Source organism: Pinus tabuliformis, chromosome 1_2 (assembly GCF_031772625.1).
Source record: "Pinus tabuliformis cultivar Carrire ecotype Pingquan chromosome 1_2, CPIR1, whole genome shotgun sequence".
Taxonomy (NCBI): Eukaryota; Viridiplantae; Streptophyta; class Pinopsida; order Pinales; family Pinaceae; genus Pinus; species Pinus tabuliformis.
In genome coordinates this window covers 1,247,277,991-1,247,298,380 of record NC_142298.1, presented here as the reverse complement: position 1 = coordinate 1,247,298,380, position 20,390 = coordinate 1,247,277,991, and the positions used below count along the sequence as shown (strand labels likewise).

The window sequence follows — 20,390 nt, the reverse complement described above, 5'->3', positions numbered from 1 at the left end:
GTTGATTGGACTGTCATTTTTGCAAAAAATTCACCTATTTTGAATTAGAACGCAATAAATTTTTCATATGACGTCTGTTTGACGCGTCATTTGTACCATTGGAATCATGGCAATGAGAACTACACGATCGTTTAGGTTCCACACTGATCTAACAACTTTGAATTTTGAACAAATTTTTGAGCTCTGGATCAGCACTGGTGCGTAAATAGAACCTTTTCACATCGAATCAGGATGTTCAAGTTATCGGGCGCACCAAACTATCTTTTTTTAATATTATGCGTGCGGTGCGTTTGGTGAACATAAATGCACCGGGAGGAACTTTTACCGTACACACCGACATAGAAATTATATATTTTCCTAGTGCGTTTTAATTTACCAAATGCATCAACAACATTACGATGTGCTAAAGTCACACACCGTATTACGGTGCACCCTGTAAATTTATAGGGTGCATTGCTACCGGTGCGAGTCGAACCTGTCGAACGCACCACGCAGGAAAAAAAAGAACAATGGATATTTGGACCTAATTCACAATTTTAATCTGATTATTTAAAGTTTTAGGGCGGTGCGTCGAGACAACATTGCACACCGGTGCATACATATAACCTTTTTGCACTGAAACAAGATGTTCAAGTTATCGAATGCACTGAGCTATATTTTTTTAATATTATGCATGTAGTGCATTTGGTAAATATAAATGCACCAAGAGTAACTTTTACTGTTTGCATGGAAACAAAAATTATAGCTTTTCTCTGTGCATTTTAATTTACCAAATGCCCCGACAACACTGCCGTGCGTTAAGGTCATGCATCTAATTGTGGTGTGAGCTGAACCTATTGAATGCACTGCCCAAGATTTTTTTTTTTTTCCAAAATCAATGGTTTTTGGACTTAATTTGCAATTCTAATCGCTAGAAAATTAAATTAGAGAGAAACATAAACATTACCTAGACATTTTCTTATCAAGGAGGCATAGTTGACACCTAAATGAAAAAAACAAAATTTCAACAACATTTGAAAAAATTCGAAAACCGCACACTAAGCACGAGACAGAAGGATGGTGAGCAAGAGAAGCACCGACGACAGGGCGCTTGAGCGAGGCAAGAGTAGCACCGGTGCTTGAGAGCTCTACAACACTGCAAATGGTAAAAATGAAATTTACGATTGATAGGTTTTTTTTATTAAACCCTATTCCGGTGCGTTCTTGTAACAACATTGGTGCGTATGATTTCCAAGCGCACCACTTTAAAAAGATATTAAAAACCTATATCGATGCTCTTTGTATGTAAGCACCAACATGTTTTAATATATGAATAGCACCAGTGCATTGTGGGAATATAACACCAAAATGGTGAAAATAATTTTACGACTGACATTTTTTAAATTTAATCTTTGGTGCTATCAAGTAGTATAAGCACCAGTGTCTTGGTAGTTACGCACCGGGGCGTTTGAGTACATGACTAAGACTAGTGCCTCGTGTGAATATAGCATTGAAATGGTGAAAATAATTTTACAACCGATATTTTTTAAATTTAACCTTTGTCTAGTGCTATCGAGTAGCGTAAGCACCAGTGCGTCATATATAGGTGGCACACCGTTGTTTTTATTTGTATAAAAAATAACGTTTTGAAGGTGCACTGAGGCTTTTAGTTCAATTAACGACATTGGTGCTTATAATATAATAAGCGCACCACTATTTTTAAGTTAAAAACTCCACAACGGTGCATTATATTGTGTATGCACTGGGGCATTAGTGCACTTGTTTTGCATCGGGTCATAGTCAGAGTATAGCAACGGACTGGGAAAAATGAATTTTACAACAGACATTTTTTAAATTTAACCCTTTTCCCTTGCTATTGAGTGGTATATGCACCGATGTGATTTCTGTACTGAGTGCATCAAATTATTATTATTATTATTATTATTTTAATAAAAAATAAATCTGCCATGGTGCACCATATGTTATTAGGCATCGGTGCGTATATGTATAGTAATGCACCGATGCATTAGTGTATTAGAGACACATTGATAAAAAACATCCGCTCGCCCAACTCCACTAGTGACCTCCGCTACAAACAGATTTTTGGGCTATTTTTATAGGGGCTTCAGCAAAAACCTCCCCTAAAGGGTCTTTTCCTTGTAGTGACCAAACATAATGCACTACAACCACCTCTTGATCTCAAGTCCAAGGTGATTTAACATCATCGTTTGGACTAGCAGGACTCCATGATGCTTATGTGCTACTGACTATCATTGGAGACACACAAATGGAGAAATAATACTCGTACTTTCCCTTCATAACCCAATCAATTTGTTTTTTAGGTCAAAATCGAAAACAACAATGCATATGAAATCAAATTCCTATATTTTATTCTCCGCCTGACTTTTTATCTGGCATGCCATGTGAGAAACCTCTATGCCATTTTCTCTTTTGATGCATGTGAGTTGTAGACTACTAAATAGTGGAATTCATTTTGTCACATGTTGAGATTGAATTGGTTTATGGGATCACATATAGTGAATGTTGATATACAAATATGCAAGGTAATACATTCATATGAATTTCACTGATAAATTGTACACAGGTATTGTCAAGGAGCTTTTGAACCACAACCCTGATTTGAGCAAAACTTTGGATTTATCAAATGCCACACCTCTTATTTACTACAACTAAGGGTCATGTTGAGGTGGTCAATGAACTTCTTGCTAGAGAAAGTCAGTTGATAGGGATCACCATAAGAAATGGCAAGAATACACTACATCTGCTTGCAAGAAGTGGTTACATAGATATTGTGAGATCTTTACTAGCAAAGGATCCACAAATGCTTTAAAGAACAGACAAAAAGCGCAAACAACATTGCACATGGAAGCTAAAGGAGGAAATTGCTTGTATGTGGTGAAGGAACTACTTCAAGTTGACCCAACAGTAGTTATGCTACCTGATAAAAATGGCAACACACCACTACATGTAGTTACAAGGAAGAAGCATGACAACATATTGTCTCTTGATACAACCTACTAGAATTTCTTCTAATTACATGAACTGATTTAGAGTTGTACATTTTAGTTAGTATGAGAAGGGTGCTGTTGGTTCAACCAAGAAACACAAAAGTAAGATTTATTTCCACTTCATCGCAAAATCAACAAAAGCATAGAATTATTCCCTGAAACCAAAGAAGTGCATGCTTCAACCCTAACAAATTTTGCAACATAATCCTTCTTAACATCCACACTAAATGATACCATCCATAAATATTAGATTTCAGTGAGAACAATTTGAATTTAGCTGTAATGTAAATATACCATATAAATTTATAAAAATTGTTTCAACACTGAACAAAGCAAGGGCCCTAGTAAGAAAATAGTGAATGAAATTGAAATAAAGTAAATTGTCAGCAAGATTATGTCCAAATAGGGTGCCAAATCAAAATTTTTGAAGCTGCATTTTTTTGTAATAAGATTAAAGCAGAAACAAGCCTTTCAAAGCTCTTCATGTGTGTTGCTTTTAACTAATTTACATCTAACGTGATATTAACTTGTCATTCATCTGATATTTGCCCATGGTAGGCTTTTGCTTAGAGAAATTACCTAGTGATCTTGTTATTTCTATTATACATTGTTGCATATCTTAAATTGTCATGAAGATGGATACTCTTTTAAAGTGATCTTAATTTCTGAAAGTTAAAGCCCTCTCTTCTATTTTTATAAAGAATGCATGTTTCGAATCTGAACATAATCTCATTAACTTGCATGTTTATTTCAAAGGTAAAATATTGATCTTGTACTCTTTGTTTTATTGAACCCTTAAATTTAGTAAAATAAAGAAATTTGTTTTATTAAGATATGAATCTATTACTTTGTCGTAGCTACCTTTTTGCATTTTAACTGTTTTTATTGAGTTTCATTGTAGTGATGTAACATTTCATTCTACCATGAACTTTTTGGCCCTTATAAAATGACACACACATGCAAAATGTAGAGCCCTAGCCAAAAGCTTCCATTAAACAATCAATCCAGTCTATTGAGTTTTTTGTTGATATTTAAACTGTAGTTATTGTAAGAGAAAAATCTCTTATAGTTTTTGCTGAGTAGACAAATTGTTGAACATTAGATATCCTCTTATCTTTTATTATGACATTGAGACATGTCTTTAACAAGCAATCAATATAGAAAACAAGATGGTGACATCATTGACCATATACAGTAAACATAATAGATCATGAAACGAACCACTGATCAGTCTGAGAGACAATGAATGGTTTAGTTGTCAAAAGAATTGGTTTCCCTTATTAACCGATGCAATACTTGTTTTGTGGTCAACATGCAACTTGGGTTGAACTTGAATTTTGGTTTTGGCCAACAAACAACCCAAGACAAAAACTACCTTTAGCATTATGGATAGGCTACTTACATGTTTTCAGTGGAACTATTAGAGCATCTAAAACATTTTTAGAAACATGAATTTCTTGAACCAGAGCATATCCTCTTTTTAGCAAAGAATAGAAGCATGTCAATGGAATCCTTTGCAAATTTTTATTAAGAGAATTTAACCTCTTCTTAACTACATGGGGACAAAGCAACATAAATACACCAAAGGTGTCTCTTTGCTGATCATTTATGAGTTTTAACATGCAGAGCCATATGTCATGAATTGCCACTATGAATAAATACAACCTATGATTGTCTACGTTCCTTAGTGACCATATTTATCTTTGGTCACCACATTGATGTCATTTGGGTATGCATCGCATCTCCCTTGTGCTTTAATAACTAGATCTACACGTGGACAATAATTTTTTTAGAGAGGCAACTTAAATTATGGTTATTGGTTGCTCTTGATTTCAAGCTTCTTAACCACATTTCAATTTTCCTGACCATATATTTAGACTTTCTTTCCCTTTTCCACTCAAATTTGCATTGTTGTTTTCTCTGCATCTCCCTTTGAAAATTGACATTCACATTTTGTACTTGGGTATTTGCTGAATATTTCCTGTAACTGCTTACTGAAGAATCTCAGTTCCTATGTACAATAGTCTATTTACCTCATTACAAACATAATTATGAAAATAACCACTGTACATTGTGTTAGGTTACCACTTTAGGCTATAATAACAACCACCACAACATAAGTATCGAGATAAATAGCACTAGGTGATTTTAAATAGTTTAAGGCTGAACCTTTGTGATCTAGTATGGAGTATGAAATAAATTGTTGCATATTGCAATCAAGTTCAAAAGAAACGCTTAAACCATTCATATTCCAAAACCATATAACATATAGAAACACCATGTCATAAGTAAAAGTTCAATCCATAATTAAGGCATAAGAATTGTGGAAGAGTAATACTTAAAACTATCAAGTTTATATGTGGACCTTTACCAATTATTATCAATGTTGCTCATAAAAACAAAAGGAAGGTGATGTCTATAATTACATGAGTATGATGTTACATAAATTTGTCCCAGTAGCAAAATACATGCATTAACCCATGACATTAAAATTTAGGATCTGCCTTAAGTTCCTCCAAGAATCATAGAGTCAATGAAAAGATGATTATGTCAAAGTTTAAAACAAAATTAGCACAATCATCACACAAAAATAAAATTCTCTGCTTGAAAAAAAATGAGTCCTTATTCTAGATCACTAAGGCAAAGCAACAAATCTAAAATAAACAAGAAACATAAAAAGAGACTTCCATTTCATTGGAAGAATGTAAAGGGAGTCTGTTGGGTGGCCAACAGGTTCATATAAACATTGTGGTGACATATGTTGGTTCTGGAATATCTAAGTTTGTTTTCAGTTCAACCTCCTCTTGGTGTTATAAATGTAGCAGACAGGTTTGATCTCGGACCTTGCCCAAATTATTCCAACTAATTATTGATTCACCATGGTTAAAAAAGAAAAGAAATATGGTTATTAGGGAAATGAATATTAACTCCTTTCATCTCAATCTAATATAAGAAGAACCTACCCTACTAAGACTAACTTGAGACTTTGAGGCATGCGATCCTCCTCATACAATGGAAATATATGCAACCCAAAGACACTTCTTAGGCACTAGTAGCAATTTTACAATGAGTTTCATACATTCAACTTTGAGGACAATGTTGAATTTGAAGGTAAGGGGGTAGGGTATGTTAGAATGCTACCCTAACCTCCTTGTTTTATGGTTCTTGGGAGCTATCTAATTAATGCACAATGTCATCTTCTTTAAATAGAAGCAATTAAGTAGTTAGTGAACAATTATTTAATGTCAAAACAATTTTTTTCATTAAATAAGATTTGCTAAATGGCCAATGCACATTCATGATTGAACCATAAGCAATTAATATTTCTCTTATGAAAAATTGCTTATATAGACAAAAACTGTATATTACTTTTGCAAAGTGTTGTTATTGGATTTAATCGTTATTCTATTAGAAATTGCCCTCTTAAAATCAAATTCACAATGTCACACCTCATAATTTTTATTTGGAACTTTTCTAAGCATATTTTTAAGTCAAATTTGCTTGGAATTTAGCAAGAATTTGTAAGTTTGAGTTGTGAACTCTCTATAATCTGAGTGTCCTAATAAAGTTTTACGGAGCTAAATCTATATATGTAATGAAAACACATTTTAAATAATAAAATATTACACTTTGACTAAAAATTATTTAACTAAATTCTAACCCAAAAAAACTTCAAAGACCCTTTTTATTATTTTGTTTTATTTACATAAATATAATATAAGAACATGTAAATTTCCATAGTCCATAATCATAATAATACTATTTTTGGAGGTCGTTACTCCATAATCATAATAGTAATATTTCCGGTGATCGTTACTTTGTGTGGTATGAGGTTGTGTCAACGGACTAAATAAAACATAATGATTAGAAAAGAGTAGAAATAAGTTTTTATAAATATTGAGAAAAGTAAAATAAGTTTATATAAATATTGAGAAAAGTAAAAAACACTAAATTCCTTTAATGTTCTGACGTCAAAGATCAAAGGGAATGTCTTCAGTGTTTAGAGTTCGAATGTCAAAGATCAAGAGCAGTGTCGAAACTTACAGGTCAAATGGACCGTTGAAAATAACACTAATAGGTAAAATAGTATTTAGCGAAAGTATTTAAATGAACATGCCCACAACCTCCTTAAATAGCCTTTCAAAACCATTCTGCCTCAGGCAACCTTTTTATATTTTGCCATATTGAAGGAAGTACACAATTTCTTAAAGCCATGGAGTCCCTTCAAAGTGGCCAAGTCCCAGACAAGTTCACAACAGATCTCACCAGTAGCAAGTCCTCACCCCCTACATCAAACAACAAGAAAAGGCAATTACCTCTGTGGATGCTCGGAGTTACAGGTGCAGAAGGAGCCGAAAAGAAGGAATCACTCAAAGCAAACCGGTCAAAAAAATCTCAAAAAGAAAATGGTGTTTGTAAGGAAGAAATTAAGGTAGGAAAATTTGAGGAAAATGAGGTTCGACCCAGAAGGACTACAACAAAAACTGTCAAAAATTCGAACTCGAGCAGGAGTAGAGCAACAAAAAATGAGAAACAGATTGATGTTGAAGATAGTTCAGTTAAGATAGATGGCGGCACGAACGTGCCCAAAGGAAGAAAACCAATTGGGTCTGTTTCAAGAACCAGAATGACTAGGCCGAGAGCTAGAAAAAAGAAAGGACACGAGTTTGAGAATGGTCATGAGGAGGACCCCATATCTGAAGTTGATGAGGATTGCCTAGGGCAATCAAGGGATACGGCGGTTGAAAGTGGGCTGGATCTGACTGTGGAGGATTTGCTTATCATGGCCAAACAGGTATTTGTGCGCCAGTGTTTTGGGTGTTTTCGCATTCTCCTTTGTTAGGATTTTTAGGTTTTTGTTCTCCTCTCGGCACAGATGGTGTACCTGTCAAATTGGGAAAAACACTCAAAGAAACACAAATTTGTTCAACCTCTACAGCATTCAGTGGAGCTTTAAAAACCATACCCAAAATATTTTTTTCCAATTTTTTATTTTTGATTTCCAACCTAATTAGGCACTCACTTTCTCACAATGGATTGGGAGATCCACTTTGGCTGTTCATGAATTATCTATCATCACGTCCATCCAATCCTGGTGACCCGGAGTACTCTCGAAATTCAACACCCCCAGAAAAAGAATCCCACAAAATTGCTTGAAAGATCTGCTCTGGTTGCTTATGTATTTTAGATTATCATGGTCCTTCTGCTTGCGATTTCGCTTATTTTGGCCAATGTTTAAAAGTTGAGAGAAGAGATGAATGGTAAAAGCCCATTAATTTGTGGCTCGTCTCTGCGTGCCCTGAAGAGAGGAAAGCTTATTTTGGCCAATGTTTAAAAGTTGGGGGAAGAGATAAATGGTAAAAGCCCATTAATTTGTGGCTTGTCTCTGCTTGCCCTGAAGAGAGGGCACGCCCCCCATCCACACAGACATTGGTTTGTTGATGTCGATATGGGGATTATTCCAGGGCCGACATATCATACCCTGTATTTCCTTGCATGATGCACCCTATGCAATCGCAACTACTTAGTGAATTTTCCACTTCCTGCATTTAATACCAAATTTTCTGCCCCTGACATCAATGATTCAACTGTTTGATGGTTAAAATGTGACTCCTATAAGAAATCTTACCATTCCCTACATTTCTCTGCATAATGGATTCTATAAGCAAGTTTTCTACTTGTTCTGTCCTATATTTCATTTGTTGGGTTTAAAATGAAATGCGTATAAGTATCAATGCTTCAACCGAATTCACAGTCAAAATGTCATATCTATATGTGAATTTACAATTCCTGCATTTCCCGACATGATGCATGCTATTTCATTGCATCCCATAAGCAAATTTCACACTTCTTGCATCCAATTGAAGAATGGATATGAGAAGGAGATTTTGCTTGTAGGTGTTGCATTTTGATCCCAACCAATGAAGCATCCTATGCTGTTCCATCCTATAACAAATTTTGCACTTCCTGCATCTAATGCTTCATTGGGTTGGGATCAAATTGCAATACCTATGAGAGAAATTTTTCTCTCAGATCCATGTTTCCACTGTTCAGGCAGTCAAATATGATACCTATAACCAGATTTGCATTTTTGGCTTTTGATTCTTCACTCTATCAGGCCAAAGAAACGTACGAGAGGCAAAATATTCATCCTCAATACTGTTGTATTTTGCTTCAAGTTCAGATTAATATACCAGTTGTGACATCCCCTGGTTAATATTTCTTCATTGCAAATAAAGTGTAATTAATTAAAATGGCTGAGAGGGACATGGATTCCACTGCTTGAGGAATTAGTTATTTTGAATATCAGTCGTGGGATGACTAAGTGGTTTTAATGGGCTGACTGTGTATTAAATTCAGTTGGAAAATGAAGGACAAGCCTATGTGTCTTTTGGGCATAACTGCAAGCAAGAAAATGACAAAAAGTTAATGAAGATTATGAGCTGCGTTGGCCACGAGGAGGGTATGCTCAGACCCATGAAAAGATGGGGGAGACAATTTTTCATCGGGGAAAAATGACGAAAAAAAATATCCTCAGTCCGTGAGAACCACGGCGAGGGTGGAGGCCGAGTGCCTCGTGTGGAAAAGAGGACCTTTCAAGATTGATACGCGGAAGGTAGATTAAGGGGGTTGCGAAGAACATATGTGCTCAGGCAGAGCAAAGAAAGAGAAAGGAGAAGGATCATTGATGCATGCTGTATTTTAATTGTTGAGCACCTGGTGGGTGGAGGCGGTGTGGCCTTGGGACACCCTGTTTCAGCTATTAACATTGGTTTAAACTCCTCTGAAAGCACTCTTTCTGAAGCTTTAGAATCTGGCTTGGGGGTGAAAACTACAAGTAAGCTTGGCTGCAACTTGTCTAAGGTTGGGTGGAGAGTTAGAGTCCCAATCTCAGTTGCCTGGATTCTTCATCTCCAGATAAGTATTCATATAGCCTAAACGCATGTAAGTTTCATGCCCCTACTTATTATGCTACTCATATGCTTATATGAGTGTGTGGATTGATTCCTACATGATTCTTAGAAGAATGTAGTGGTTTTGTATGATGAAGGGAGATAGGTTGTATTCCTGACCTATGTTCTGGCTTAAAACTTAATATATATATGTGGCGCATGAGATGGTAGGACCTCTGCATCTAAGTAAATCATATTTGTATGACTAGCATAATTTGAGCAGGTTTGTATTCTGTGATAATTGTGAGAATTATTTCTTCTGTTCATTTCATCATGCTTATGGATAGCTGAGCGCCTATGATGGATTCAGTGACTAAATGTTGCATTTATTCTCTATGCATGAGATTGGTTTAATTGCCTGAATGTAACTGATGTGTTTTCTGTATCATTAAGAGCCTAAAATTTATCTATTTACTTAAGTGTGCTAGGTGGTCGAATCCTTGAGTGGAAATGACTTTTGTATCTTTCATTGTTTTTCATAGTTGGTTTGTCAATGCTGGGAAATGGAGCTCCTTATATGATTGGGATATGCTGATTTCTTGCATGGTTTTGGAATGGTATGATTCCTTATGTTATTCTAAACAAAAGTTCTAGCTTAATGGCATGTATGCCGTTGTGAATCTGTTATTTTCCGAGTATGGGATGTTGTCTAAGTCAATGTTAGATTTATCATTTTCGACAATTTATCGCCGGGGGTCCAAAATTTTAATTATTGACAATATCGGGGAAATTATAAAAAATTATCAGGAAACTTAAAAAAATAAAAACATACTCATTTTTTTCAAAATTTTAAACTTCTAAACCAACATCAACATAAAATAAACACATTGTCGCATAAATATGAAGATAAAACTACTGTATAAAATGTAGAAGATGTCAAGTGGTACATCAAACATCGATACTAAAATATGATATTTGTCCCGACTTTCCTGAGTCACAAGTCTTAATAAGATCAAAGAACATTGCATCAAAACAAAAAGGTGTCTCGTGAGACATTTAGATTCTACAAGCCTACAAGGCTAATCATGATGCACTAAAATGTCAAGTTTCAACAATTCCCTCTACCCCTTTTACGGGCAAAGGTCACTGGTGTCATTCTTCCTTTAGAAGTAGTAGGTGGACGTGCTGAGCCTGAGCCTAAAGTGGAAGGTGAAACTCTTGGGGAAAATGTGGAAGATGAAGTGGGATGTCTTTTGCCTCTTCCCCTAGTTGGCAGTCTCTATGCATGTGGTTGTGGTTGCAGTGGCTATATCTCTAGAACATTCTCAAATTCAATATCCTCCCCCTGCTGTAAATTTGTCTCTCCTACAACTGGAACATTCTTTTGCCGCTCCTCCTCCTCCTCCTCCTCCTCTTGCTCCAACCACTTAGGTGCCTCCTCCATGATAGGCTTCTCGGTCTCCACCCTCCATGGACTCGTGGTGTCAAGTGCCTCCAATGAAATGGCATCTGTATCAGGTACTTTGTTTATCTACCTGACCCATAACCTAAGATTGTAGTAGACATATACCATGTCATTGAGGTGGTGGACATCTAACTTACATGAGGAGCATTTTGTGATTAATCATTAGAGGAATCATTTAATCAGGGTTCAAGATGATGTCCCACATATGCCATAAATTAAATTAATGAACTTATATAAAGAATTAAATTTAAATTTGAAAATTTCTAATATTTTAACTTGTTGCACTTCTTGGAGTGTATCTTTTGAAAGACACTCCAACTGCACTCACACCCTGAAGCACTGCAAGTTTGACTTAGCACTTGAATGACACGTTTTTGCAACTCTGGAACTCTTCACCATAGTTTGCCCACCAAACATCTACAACAACTAAATGGAAAGGATTCAAATTTCCAAGGAAAGAAAATGACTTATATTTCAATTTTACAAATGTCAAAATTCAAATAGAATCATAGATAGTCATAGAAACTTAGAAAGGAAACACATTGAAATTTGAAAGTGAAAATTGAAATAAATTTTACTTGTAGCTTACCTGGCATCCTTGCGGTCCTGTCTTGGATAGCCATATCATACCTGAATGTCCCAGATACCAACTTATATACCTCAAGTTGTTTGGAAATCTCATTGTGTTCAGTGGAAGTCAACACCATCCTCTGAATACATTGGTAAAATCCATCCGTAATCTGCATCAAACCTGAATCCACATGCATAAGAGAATGCAAGGTTGAGGTAGAGCCCTGCTGCATGAATTGAATGATGGAGAGTGTTGTTCCATCACTCATCAATCATACCCCATATCTCATTCCGTGTGGTGAATCCCTCTTCCACCTTGTCCTCGTAGTATTGATGGATAACTTCCTTGGCCCTATGCCTATCCATGGCCTTATACAAGTAGCCCATTGCTGGCTTCTCACTATCAACCAAGCAAAGAACCTTTACTAAAGGTTCACTGATAGCACACAACTCCTCCACTCCCATCCAAAAACTCTGGTTGTGTCTCACAAGTTGGGCTATGGCTTGCCCATCCACTTTTGTGCTATAGACACAAGCATTCCACTCATTTGAGAGAAACATCCTCTACAACTCCAACATCGAATTGCGAAGAGATTGAAAAGAAATGAAGCTAGTTGCAAAATGTGTGATAACAGGATGGACCAAATCCTTTCCCCCTGTGAATTGTCTCATGAGTGTTAGAACGAATGTATGATTGTAAATATATTTTGTAACACTCCTAGCTGACTCAACATCTAGCATCAAATCAATGCAATGGACGGCACAAGGAGTCCAATATAAGGTTCGATGCCTCTCCATGAATAACTTGCTAGCAACAACATAGTTAACAACATTGTCTGTAATGACTTGGACAACATATTGCGGACCTATCTCTTGAATGAAGTTATCCAATAACTCACATAATAACTGTGCATCTTTAACATATGCTAATGCATCAATAGATTTGATAAACATTGTCCCCTTGGGACAATTAATGGCAGAAGTGTCCTCAGACACATAATTTTATTAATCAGGAAAAACAATTACATATTGATTTTGGCAAGAGTTTACACCCGAACAATCAAACACTCTTGCAATGAGCTATTTATAGGCTCAATGTCCTAACTACCTCTAATTATGGATCACTTTGTAAAATAACAAGTGTCCATTTACAATAAAAGCTATTCAAACAACTTACTAACAATTTTCCTAAATTAGAGCCTAAGATATGACACATTTGTAGAGTCATATCTTTTACAACAATATACTAATTCTAAATGTCTCCATTTAATAATTAAATATTCTAGATTAATAATTATTAATTTAATATCTTAAATTAATAATTATTTTATTCTAACTTAATAACCTATGATAATATTTATTTTGGATCATCTAACATTCCCCCTATGATCCAAAGATACATTACAACAAATACCAAGTTCATCCCTGAACTTAGTAAATTTTATTCTGCCAAGAGGTTTCGTGAAAATGTCGGAGATCTGATCTTCTGAAGGACAATAAATTGGCTTGAGGACATCTTTGGCAATGAGAGATCTGATATGATGATACTTGGTGTCCACATGCTTTGTATTTGAATGAAAAACTGGGTTCTTGGCAAGCTTGATGGCTGACTAGCTGTCAATGAATAATGACATAGCTTTTGCCTAAGAAATGCCCAAGTCCTGCAAAATTCTGCGCAACCAAACAATTTCACATGCTGCTTCCCATGCTGAAATGTACTCTGCTTCTGCTGAAGAAGTGGCCACTGTAGCTTGTTTCTTACAACTCCAAGACACTGCTGCTGACCCCATGTTCATTAAATAATCTGATGTTGATGCTCGATCATCAATACTTCTAGCAAAGTCAGCATCTGAAAATCCACCAAGTACAAATTTTTTAGTCTTTGTGTAAAGAAGACCAAAATCTTTTGTTCCTTGGATATATTGAAGAACTCTTTTGGCTATATTCCAGTGGCTGTCTCGTGGTTCCTGCATAAAACGTGAAAGAATACTGACTGCATAAGACAGATCCGGGCGAGTGTTTGTCAAATAAATCAAGCTTCCAATCAACTGTTTGAAGTAGTGCTGTCCACCTTTTTCCCCCTTTCAAATTTTGAAAGTTTTGAGTTTTGCTCCATGGGGGTAAGAACGGGCTTGCAATCCTGCATTCCAAATCGCTGAAGAACCTTTGCTGCATACTTACTCTGAGAAATGAAAATATGATGTGGACGTTGGAAGACTTCAACTCCAAGATAGTAGTGAAGTAATCCCAAACCTGTCATCTTAAAACCTGTATGTAACTCTGTTTTCACCTTTGCAATATGATCATCATTGTTTGCAGTAATGATCGAATCATCTACATACATAACAAGAATCACTAGATATTTACCCTATTGTCGCACATACAAAGTATCATCACATTCACTTCGTTGAAAACCAACTTTTCTAAGGTATTCATCCATTTTTGCGTACCAAGCTTGGGGAGCTTGTTTTAACCCATATAAAGCCTTAATCAATTTGCAGACTTTATGTTCCTGCCCTTTAATTTCAAACCCTGGTGGTTGTGTCATATACACTTCTTCCTGTAAATCTCTGTTGAGAAAAGCACTTTTCACATCCATTTGATGAACTTTCCATCCTTTCTGAGTGGCCAATGCAAGTGTTAATCGGATGGTGTTCCATGTAGCTGTAGGAGCAAAAGTTTCCTCATAATCAATGCCTTCCTGCTGCGCAAAACCTTTAGCGACAAGTCTTGCTTTATACTTTTCAAGTTCTCCCTTTTGGTTGTACTTAATTCTGTAAACCCATTTGCATCCTATGGGTTTAACATTTTGAGGACAATCAACAAGTTTCCAAGTGTTGTTATCAATTACTGCTTGATATTCTTCAACCATAGCCTGTTGCCATTCTTTATGTTTTACTGCTTCGTTGTATGTGGAAGGTTCAGTAAAATCATTTGCTATCAATGCAAAATTTCCTTCACTTCTGTGTGACTTCCTTGTTCCTGTTTTATTCTGCTCATCAGGCCTTACATCTTTCAAAAGTTGAACTGCCCATTTTGGTAGTTGCTGCTCACTTGTTTGAGATTCTGAAAAGTCACCATCATTGTAAGGAGGATTAATGTAAACTGATGTTTGTCGATCAGTTGAAGATTCTGGAGGTGGAGAATCACTATCTGAAGAATTGTTGGAAGATCCTGATGGTGTTGTTGAAGTAGATGAACTGGATGAATCATCTTCTGATGAAGGAAAATCAAGTTCATACCAATTTGGTGAATTTGGTTGACTTTTTGTATTTCCTTTTCTTTGACTGCCTTTAGTTTCTAACTTTTGAAGAAGACGTTCGATTTCTTCAGCACTCTTACTCTCTGTTTCATAAAAAATTACATCCCTGCTCACAATAAATTTTCCATTGGTCAAAAGACGGTACCCTTTCTTCTCATCAGAATAGCCAATCATTGTGCATTTCAAACTTCTTGAGTCAAGCTTAGTTCGTTTTTCTTTCAGAACTAAGGCATAACATACTGATCCAAAAACTCTAAGATGTTTAACTCGAGGTTTGAAACCAAACCAAGCTTCATAAGGTGTGATTCTGTCTAAAGAAGCAGTTGGAGATCTGTTTCTTAAGTAGACAGTTGTATGAATTGCTTCTGCCCAATATGTTGAACTTAACTTTTTGAAAGTTAACATAGATCTTGCCATTCCTAACAAGGTGCGATTCATTCTTTCTACTACTCCATTTTGCTATGGAGTGTAAACATTTGTAAGATGTCTTCTTATGCCATTATTGCTGCAATAAGTTTTGAATTCATTTGAAGTGAATTCTCCCCCATTATCTGTCCTGAGAGTGCCTATCTTTTCTTTGACTTCATTTTCAACAAGTTGGCGAAAAATTTAAACTTTTCAAATGCTTCTGACTTGTGCTTCAAGAAATAAACCCAAGTCATTCTACTGAAATCATCAATGAATAGTAAGAAATATTTGCAACCACCGAATGAAGTTTGTAGTGGTCCACAAACATCACTGTGAACTAGTTGCAGCAGCCTGTTTGCACGCCATGAACTTGTTGGAAAACTTTCTCGACTTTGTTTTCCATAAATGCAAGCTTCACATTTTGCATTTTCCTTTTTGAAAGTTGGAAGTCCCTTAACCATCCCTTGTTTTTGCAATTGAGAAAGACTATCAAAATTTAAATGTCCATATCTTACATGCCATAATCTTATAGGTGAAATTCCTGTAGTCACTACCCCTACAAAGTCAGAATGCCTTGGAATAATTGTCCCTTTCATCCTTAACAATTTTCCATCTTCATAACCTGTCATCACAGTTTGCAAGCTCTGTTTGACTGAATTAATCTTAACTAAGCCATCTTCCATAATTACCTGATGTCTTGCTTGTCAAATCGTGACTAAAGATAACAATTTTTTCTTAAAGGTTGGTACATACCATACATTTGAAATCATTTTCTCTCCAATGCCAGGGAGAGAAACTTTAATTGCACCTTTTCCATAAGGAGTATGTTTTGTATCATCTGCAAGAAAGATGGAATTAAGTTGGCAATCTTGAAAATTCCAAAAAAAGTCACGTCGACAAGTCATGTGTTGAGTTGCCCCTGAATCCAAGATCCAAGCATCTTCATAATCACTTTTAAGATGGGATGAAAGTTGTAATGTCGGCGAAGAAGTAAAGACATATTCTGAACTATCATCATCTTGATCATTTGCAAATTATGCTGAGTGTTGATGAAACTTGGGGATTTTGTCAATAGAAGTTCGACAATCTTCAGCATAATGTCCAACTTTGTTACATCTTCGACACACAATTTGACTTAAGTCTCTTCCTCTTCCTGGAGACTGTCCTCTGCCTTTGCTTTGACTTCTGTTTTGAGGTTGTCCTCTACTTTCATTATTATTGCCTCTTCCTTGAAAATAGCCTCTTCCTTGACTGTTTCCTTTGCCTTGAAAATTACTTCGGCCTGAACTATTGCCACTATTAAAGTTGTTTCCTCTGCTTTGTACATTATGTGCTGCTTGATTCTGATTAAAATTCCTTCTGCCTCTGTTTCTAGAACTATCAATTGATGATTTACTAGTGTTGGCCTCTGTGAAAAAGACATCTTCACCAACTTTCTTTTTCTTCTCAAAGGTTTTATTATGTTGGGTCAACATTTCACAGAGCTCATCAAACTTTAGCTTCTCTAAATTTCCAGTTAATTGTAGAGTTTCCAAAAAATGTGTGTAGGAAGAAGGAAGTCCAACGATTAAAATTGTGACCATAAGACTATCATCTACTGCTTGAAAACCAACATTAATGATTTCCTGCTTAATATTCTTAAGTCTGGAGATATATTCAAGAACATCACCTCCTTCAGTCAATTTTTGTTGCAACAATTTTAATTGTAGATCAAATTTCTTTGATTCAGGCCGAGTATCAAACAAGTCTTTAAAAATTTTCAAAGCCGACCATGCATCTGTAGCATTTGCTATATGGACATATATTTCATCATTAACAGAAGATTTAATGAGAGCTAATGCTTTGGCATTCTTCACTTCCCATTTTGCTAGTGCAGCTGCATCTGTGGGTTTATTTGGCTTAATATCTCCATCACATATATCATGCCACAGTTCATTATAAATAAGAGTTTTTTCGATGAGGCATCGCCATGTATTGTAAGATTTTGTGCCTTCAAGTTTGTCAAAATCAGAAAATAAGTTAATCAACTTTGAATCGGGCTCAGAAAAAAAATATCAAGATGGGCAACACAACATGCAACACACTAAGCAGAAAAACGATTTATCGGGGCTTGGCCTTGACCCTCGTATAGTCGTTGAAACAGGAGAAAAATGACTGAGCTTTGCACTTGGCTCTAGTCAATTTCTCAAATATTTACAAGGTAACTTTCGAAATTTGACTTTTACAATGCTCTTGCAAATCTTGGTAAAAAAAATTGTTACCCCCCCTCAAATTAAAAAATTACTTTGAGTTACAATCTCATTCTTATCTCTCCAAAATAAAAAAATTACTAATAGAATCTCCTTATTACTCCAAAAAAAAAAATACAAAATTTTCTTACTCCAAACATTTACAAATAACTCCTCACACCTTCTTTCTCCAAAAATATTATTTTGCTAATAATAGAAAATTTCTTAGACTTCTTCACTTCTTATATTCAACTTTAAACTTTCAAATAAAAAACTCTTAAAGAGGCTGATTTTTTTCTTTTTTTTGGTTTTTTGTTTTTTTGTTTCAGGCTGTCCTCCACGCTCGCTGCTGGCTAGCTCAAGTTGGCTTCTTGCTGGCTTAGGTTGGCTTCTGCTAGCTTCACGCTGGCTTTGTTGTTATCCTTTCCTTCATATGCCTTAATTCTTTGCTCCATTGTGCTTATATATTCCATTGCTACGCCAAGTGTTTCTTGCTTGCAAATTGGTGTCTCGGGCAATATGGATTGCAATAAATCCAGGCGCTTGTTGACCGCATCGGCCTGATCAAGAGAACCAGAAAAGGCGTTGGAGAGATGCAGATAATCCTTGGCATCTACTTCATTCTCTGTAAGTCCACTCTTAGAGCTGCACACAGGCGAGCTTGCAGTGTCTTCTAGCAGATACAGATCTTTCTCAACAGCAGTATCTGATTCCAGTCTTCTGCGTTTGGATTGCCTAATCTCAGCAACATCAAGGGAAATCAAATTTTTCAAATAGATCTTTTAATCATAACCAGATAGATCAGCATATCTTTAACAGTTAAATATCACCACCACGCAGTCGGAGAACCCTCGTGTCTTAACGCGCCCCGGACAGATAATCCTTTTATCGGAATTTTCTGTGTCTGATTCTATAGGTTTCAGCGATCGGGGATTGATTCATGCGAAGAATTTCTCAGGGAGTTATTTCAGCAGCGATCGGGGATTGATTCCTGTGAAGAATTTCTCAGGGAGTCATTTCAGCAGATGCCATGGGTGCTGGTAAGTCTAGCATGGTTTTGCGGTTTGTCAGAGGCCAATTTTTTTAATATCAGGAATCGACCATAGGAGCAGCGTTCTTCTCTCAGACTTTAGCTTTGAATGAGACTACGATCAAGTTTGAGATATAGGACACTGCAGGGCAGGAAAGATATCATAGCTTGGCTCCCATGTATTACCGTGGTGCAGTAGCAGCTATAGTTGTCTATGATGTCACAAGTTTGGATTCATTTAATCGTGCAAAGAATACTGACAGGCCCAACCTGGTAGGAGTGACTATCCATGCCCCAACGAACAACAAATTTTGATAATAATAAAAAATTTGATTTTCAGATTTACAACAAGACTAAAATCAATAAAATAATCAAATTTCTTTTCCTTTTGAACAAAAACTGGACAATTTTCATACCAATCATTTGCTGGTCAATTGAATGGAGTTTTCCAAGACTTTGTTGAGCTGGAATATCCTCCTCACATCAACTGCATTACTGAAGCTCTGATACCACAATAATGGCAGAAGTGTCCTCAGACATGTAATTTTATTAATTAGTAAAAACAATTACATATTGATTTTGGCAAGAGTTTACACCCGAACAACCAAACACTCTTGCAATGAGCTATTTATAAGCTTGATGTCCTAACTACCTCTAATTATGGATCACTTTGGAAAATAACAAGTGTCCATTTACAATAAAAGCTATTCAAACAACTTACTAACAATCCTCCTAAATTAGAGCCTAAGATATGACACATTTGTAGAGTCATATCTTTTACAACAATATACTAATTCTAAATGTCTCCATTTAATAATTAAATATTCTAGATTAATAATTATTAATTCAATATCTTAAATTAATAATTATTTTATTCTAACCTAATAACCTATGATAATATTTATTTTGGATCATCTAACAACAATTAACCAAGAAATTTAGAATGGACTTGCCCTTCCCATCTGTCCAACCATCTGACATAATGGTGCATCCTGTGATCTCCCATGATTCTTTCAACTCAACCAATCTCCTTGTGCAATCAACCTTTTCCCCTTGAAGGAGATGCCCTCTCAAGTCATTATAAGAAGGGCCCTTGTAGCTCAAACCAACAATGGAAACAACTTCAAACATGGAATGGTAGAATGGGTTGTTCTTGGCAATGTTGAATGGTATGTCACTCCATAGAAAACATTTGGCCACAATTTTGTCAGCCTCTTCCTTCTCCTTTGATTTCACCATTGACCGAATAGAAGGTTGCCCTCCAAGCACGAATCTTGGCACAAAGAAAGGTGAGGATGCTAAAGGGCCATCCATTGTAGAAGGTGAGCCCAAGGATTGGCTTTCTGCCACTCTTGAGAAGCTTGTGGATCTATTTGCAAGCTCAAGTCTTGCTTCTTCCTTTTGATCTCTCTTCTTATGCATTTGAAAAATGTATTGGTTTGCAATATGGATAATTTCTAGGGTGGCTGTTGGGCAAATCTCCACTTCATTCCCTGGTAGTCTGGCAAGGTGTTATTTCAAATGGT

General features: G+C 36.0%; 2 protein-coding genes across 2 annotated transcripts in view; one reads left to right on the top strand and one right to left on the bottom strand.

Moving 5' to 3' along the window:
- Window positions 1-7,125: 7,125 nt before the first annotated feature.
- LOC149210763 (uncharacterized) overlaps window positions 7,126-20,390 on the top strand; it is a 42,567-nt gene continuing 29,302 nt past the window's right edge. Inside the window, exon 1 of the mRNA XM_089396779.1 lies at window positions 7,126-7,803. Coding sequence (XP_089252905.1) covers window positions 7,222-7,803 — 582 coding nt within the window. The 5' untranslated portion in view covers window positions 7,126-7,221. The remainder of the gene's footprint in view (window positions 7,804-20,390) is intronic.
- LOC149210764 (uncharacterized) overlaps window positions 18,175-20,390 on the bottom strand; it is a 28,225-nt gene continuing 26,009 nt past the window's right edge. The window contains exon 2 of the mRNA XM_089396935.1: window positions 18,175-18,613. Coding sequence (XP_089253061.1) covers window positions 18,188-18,613 — 426 coding nt within the window. The 3' untranslated portion in view covers window positions 18,175-18,187. The remainder of the gene's footprint in view (window positions 18,614-20,390) is intronic.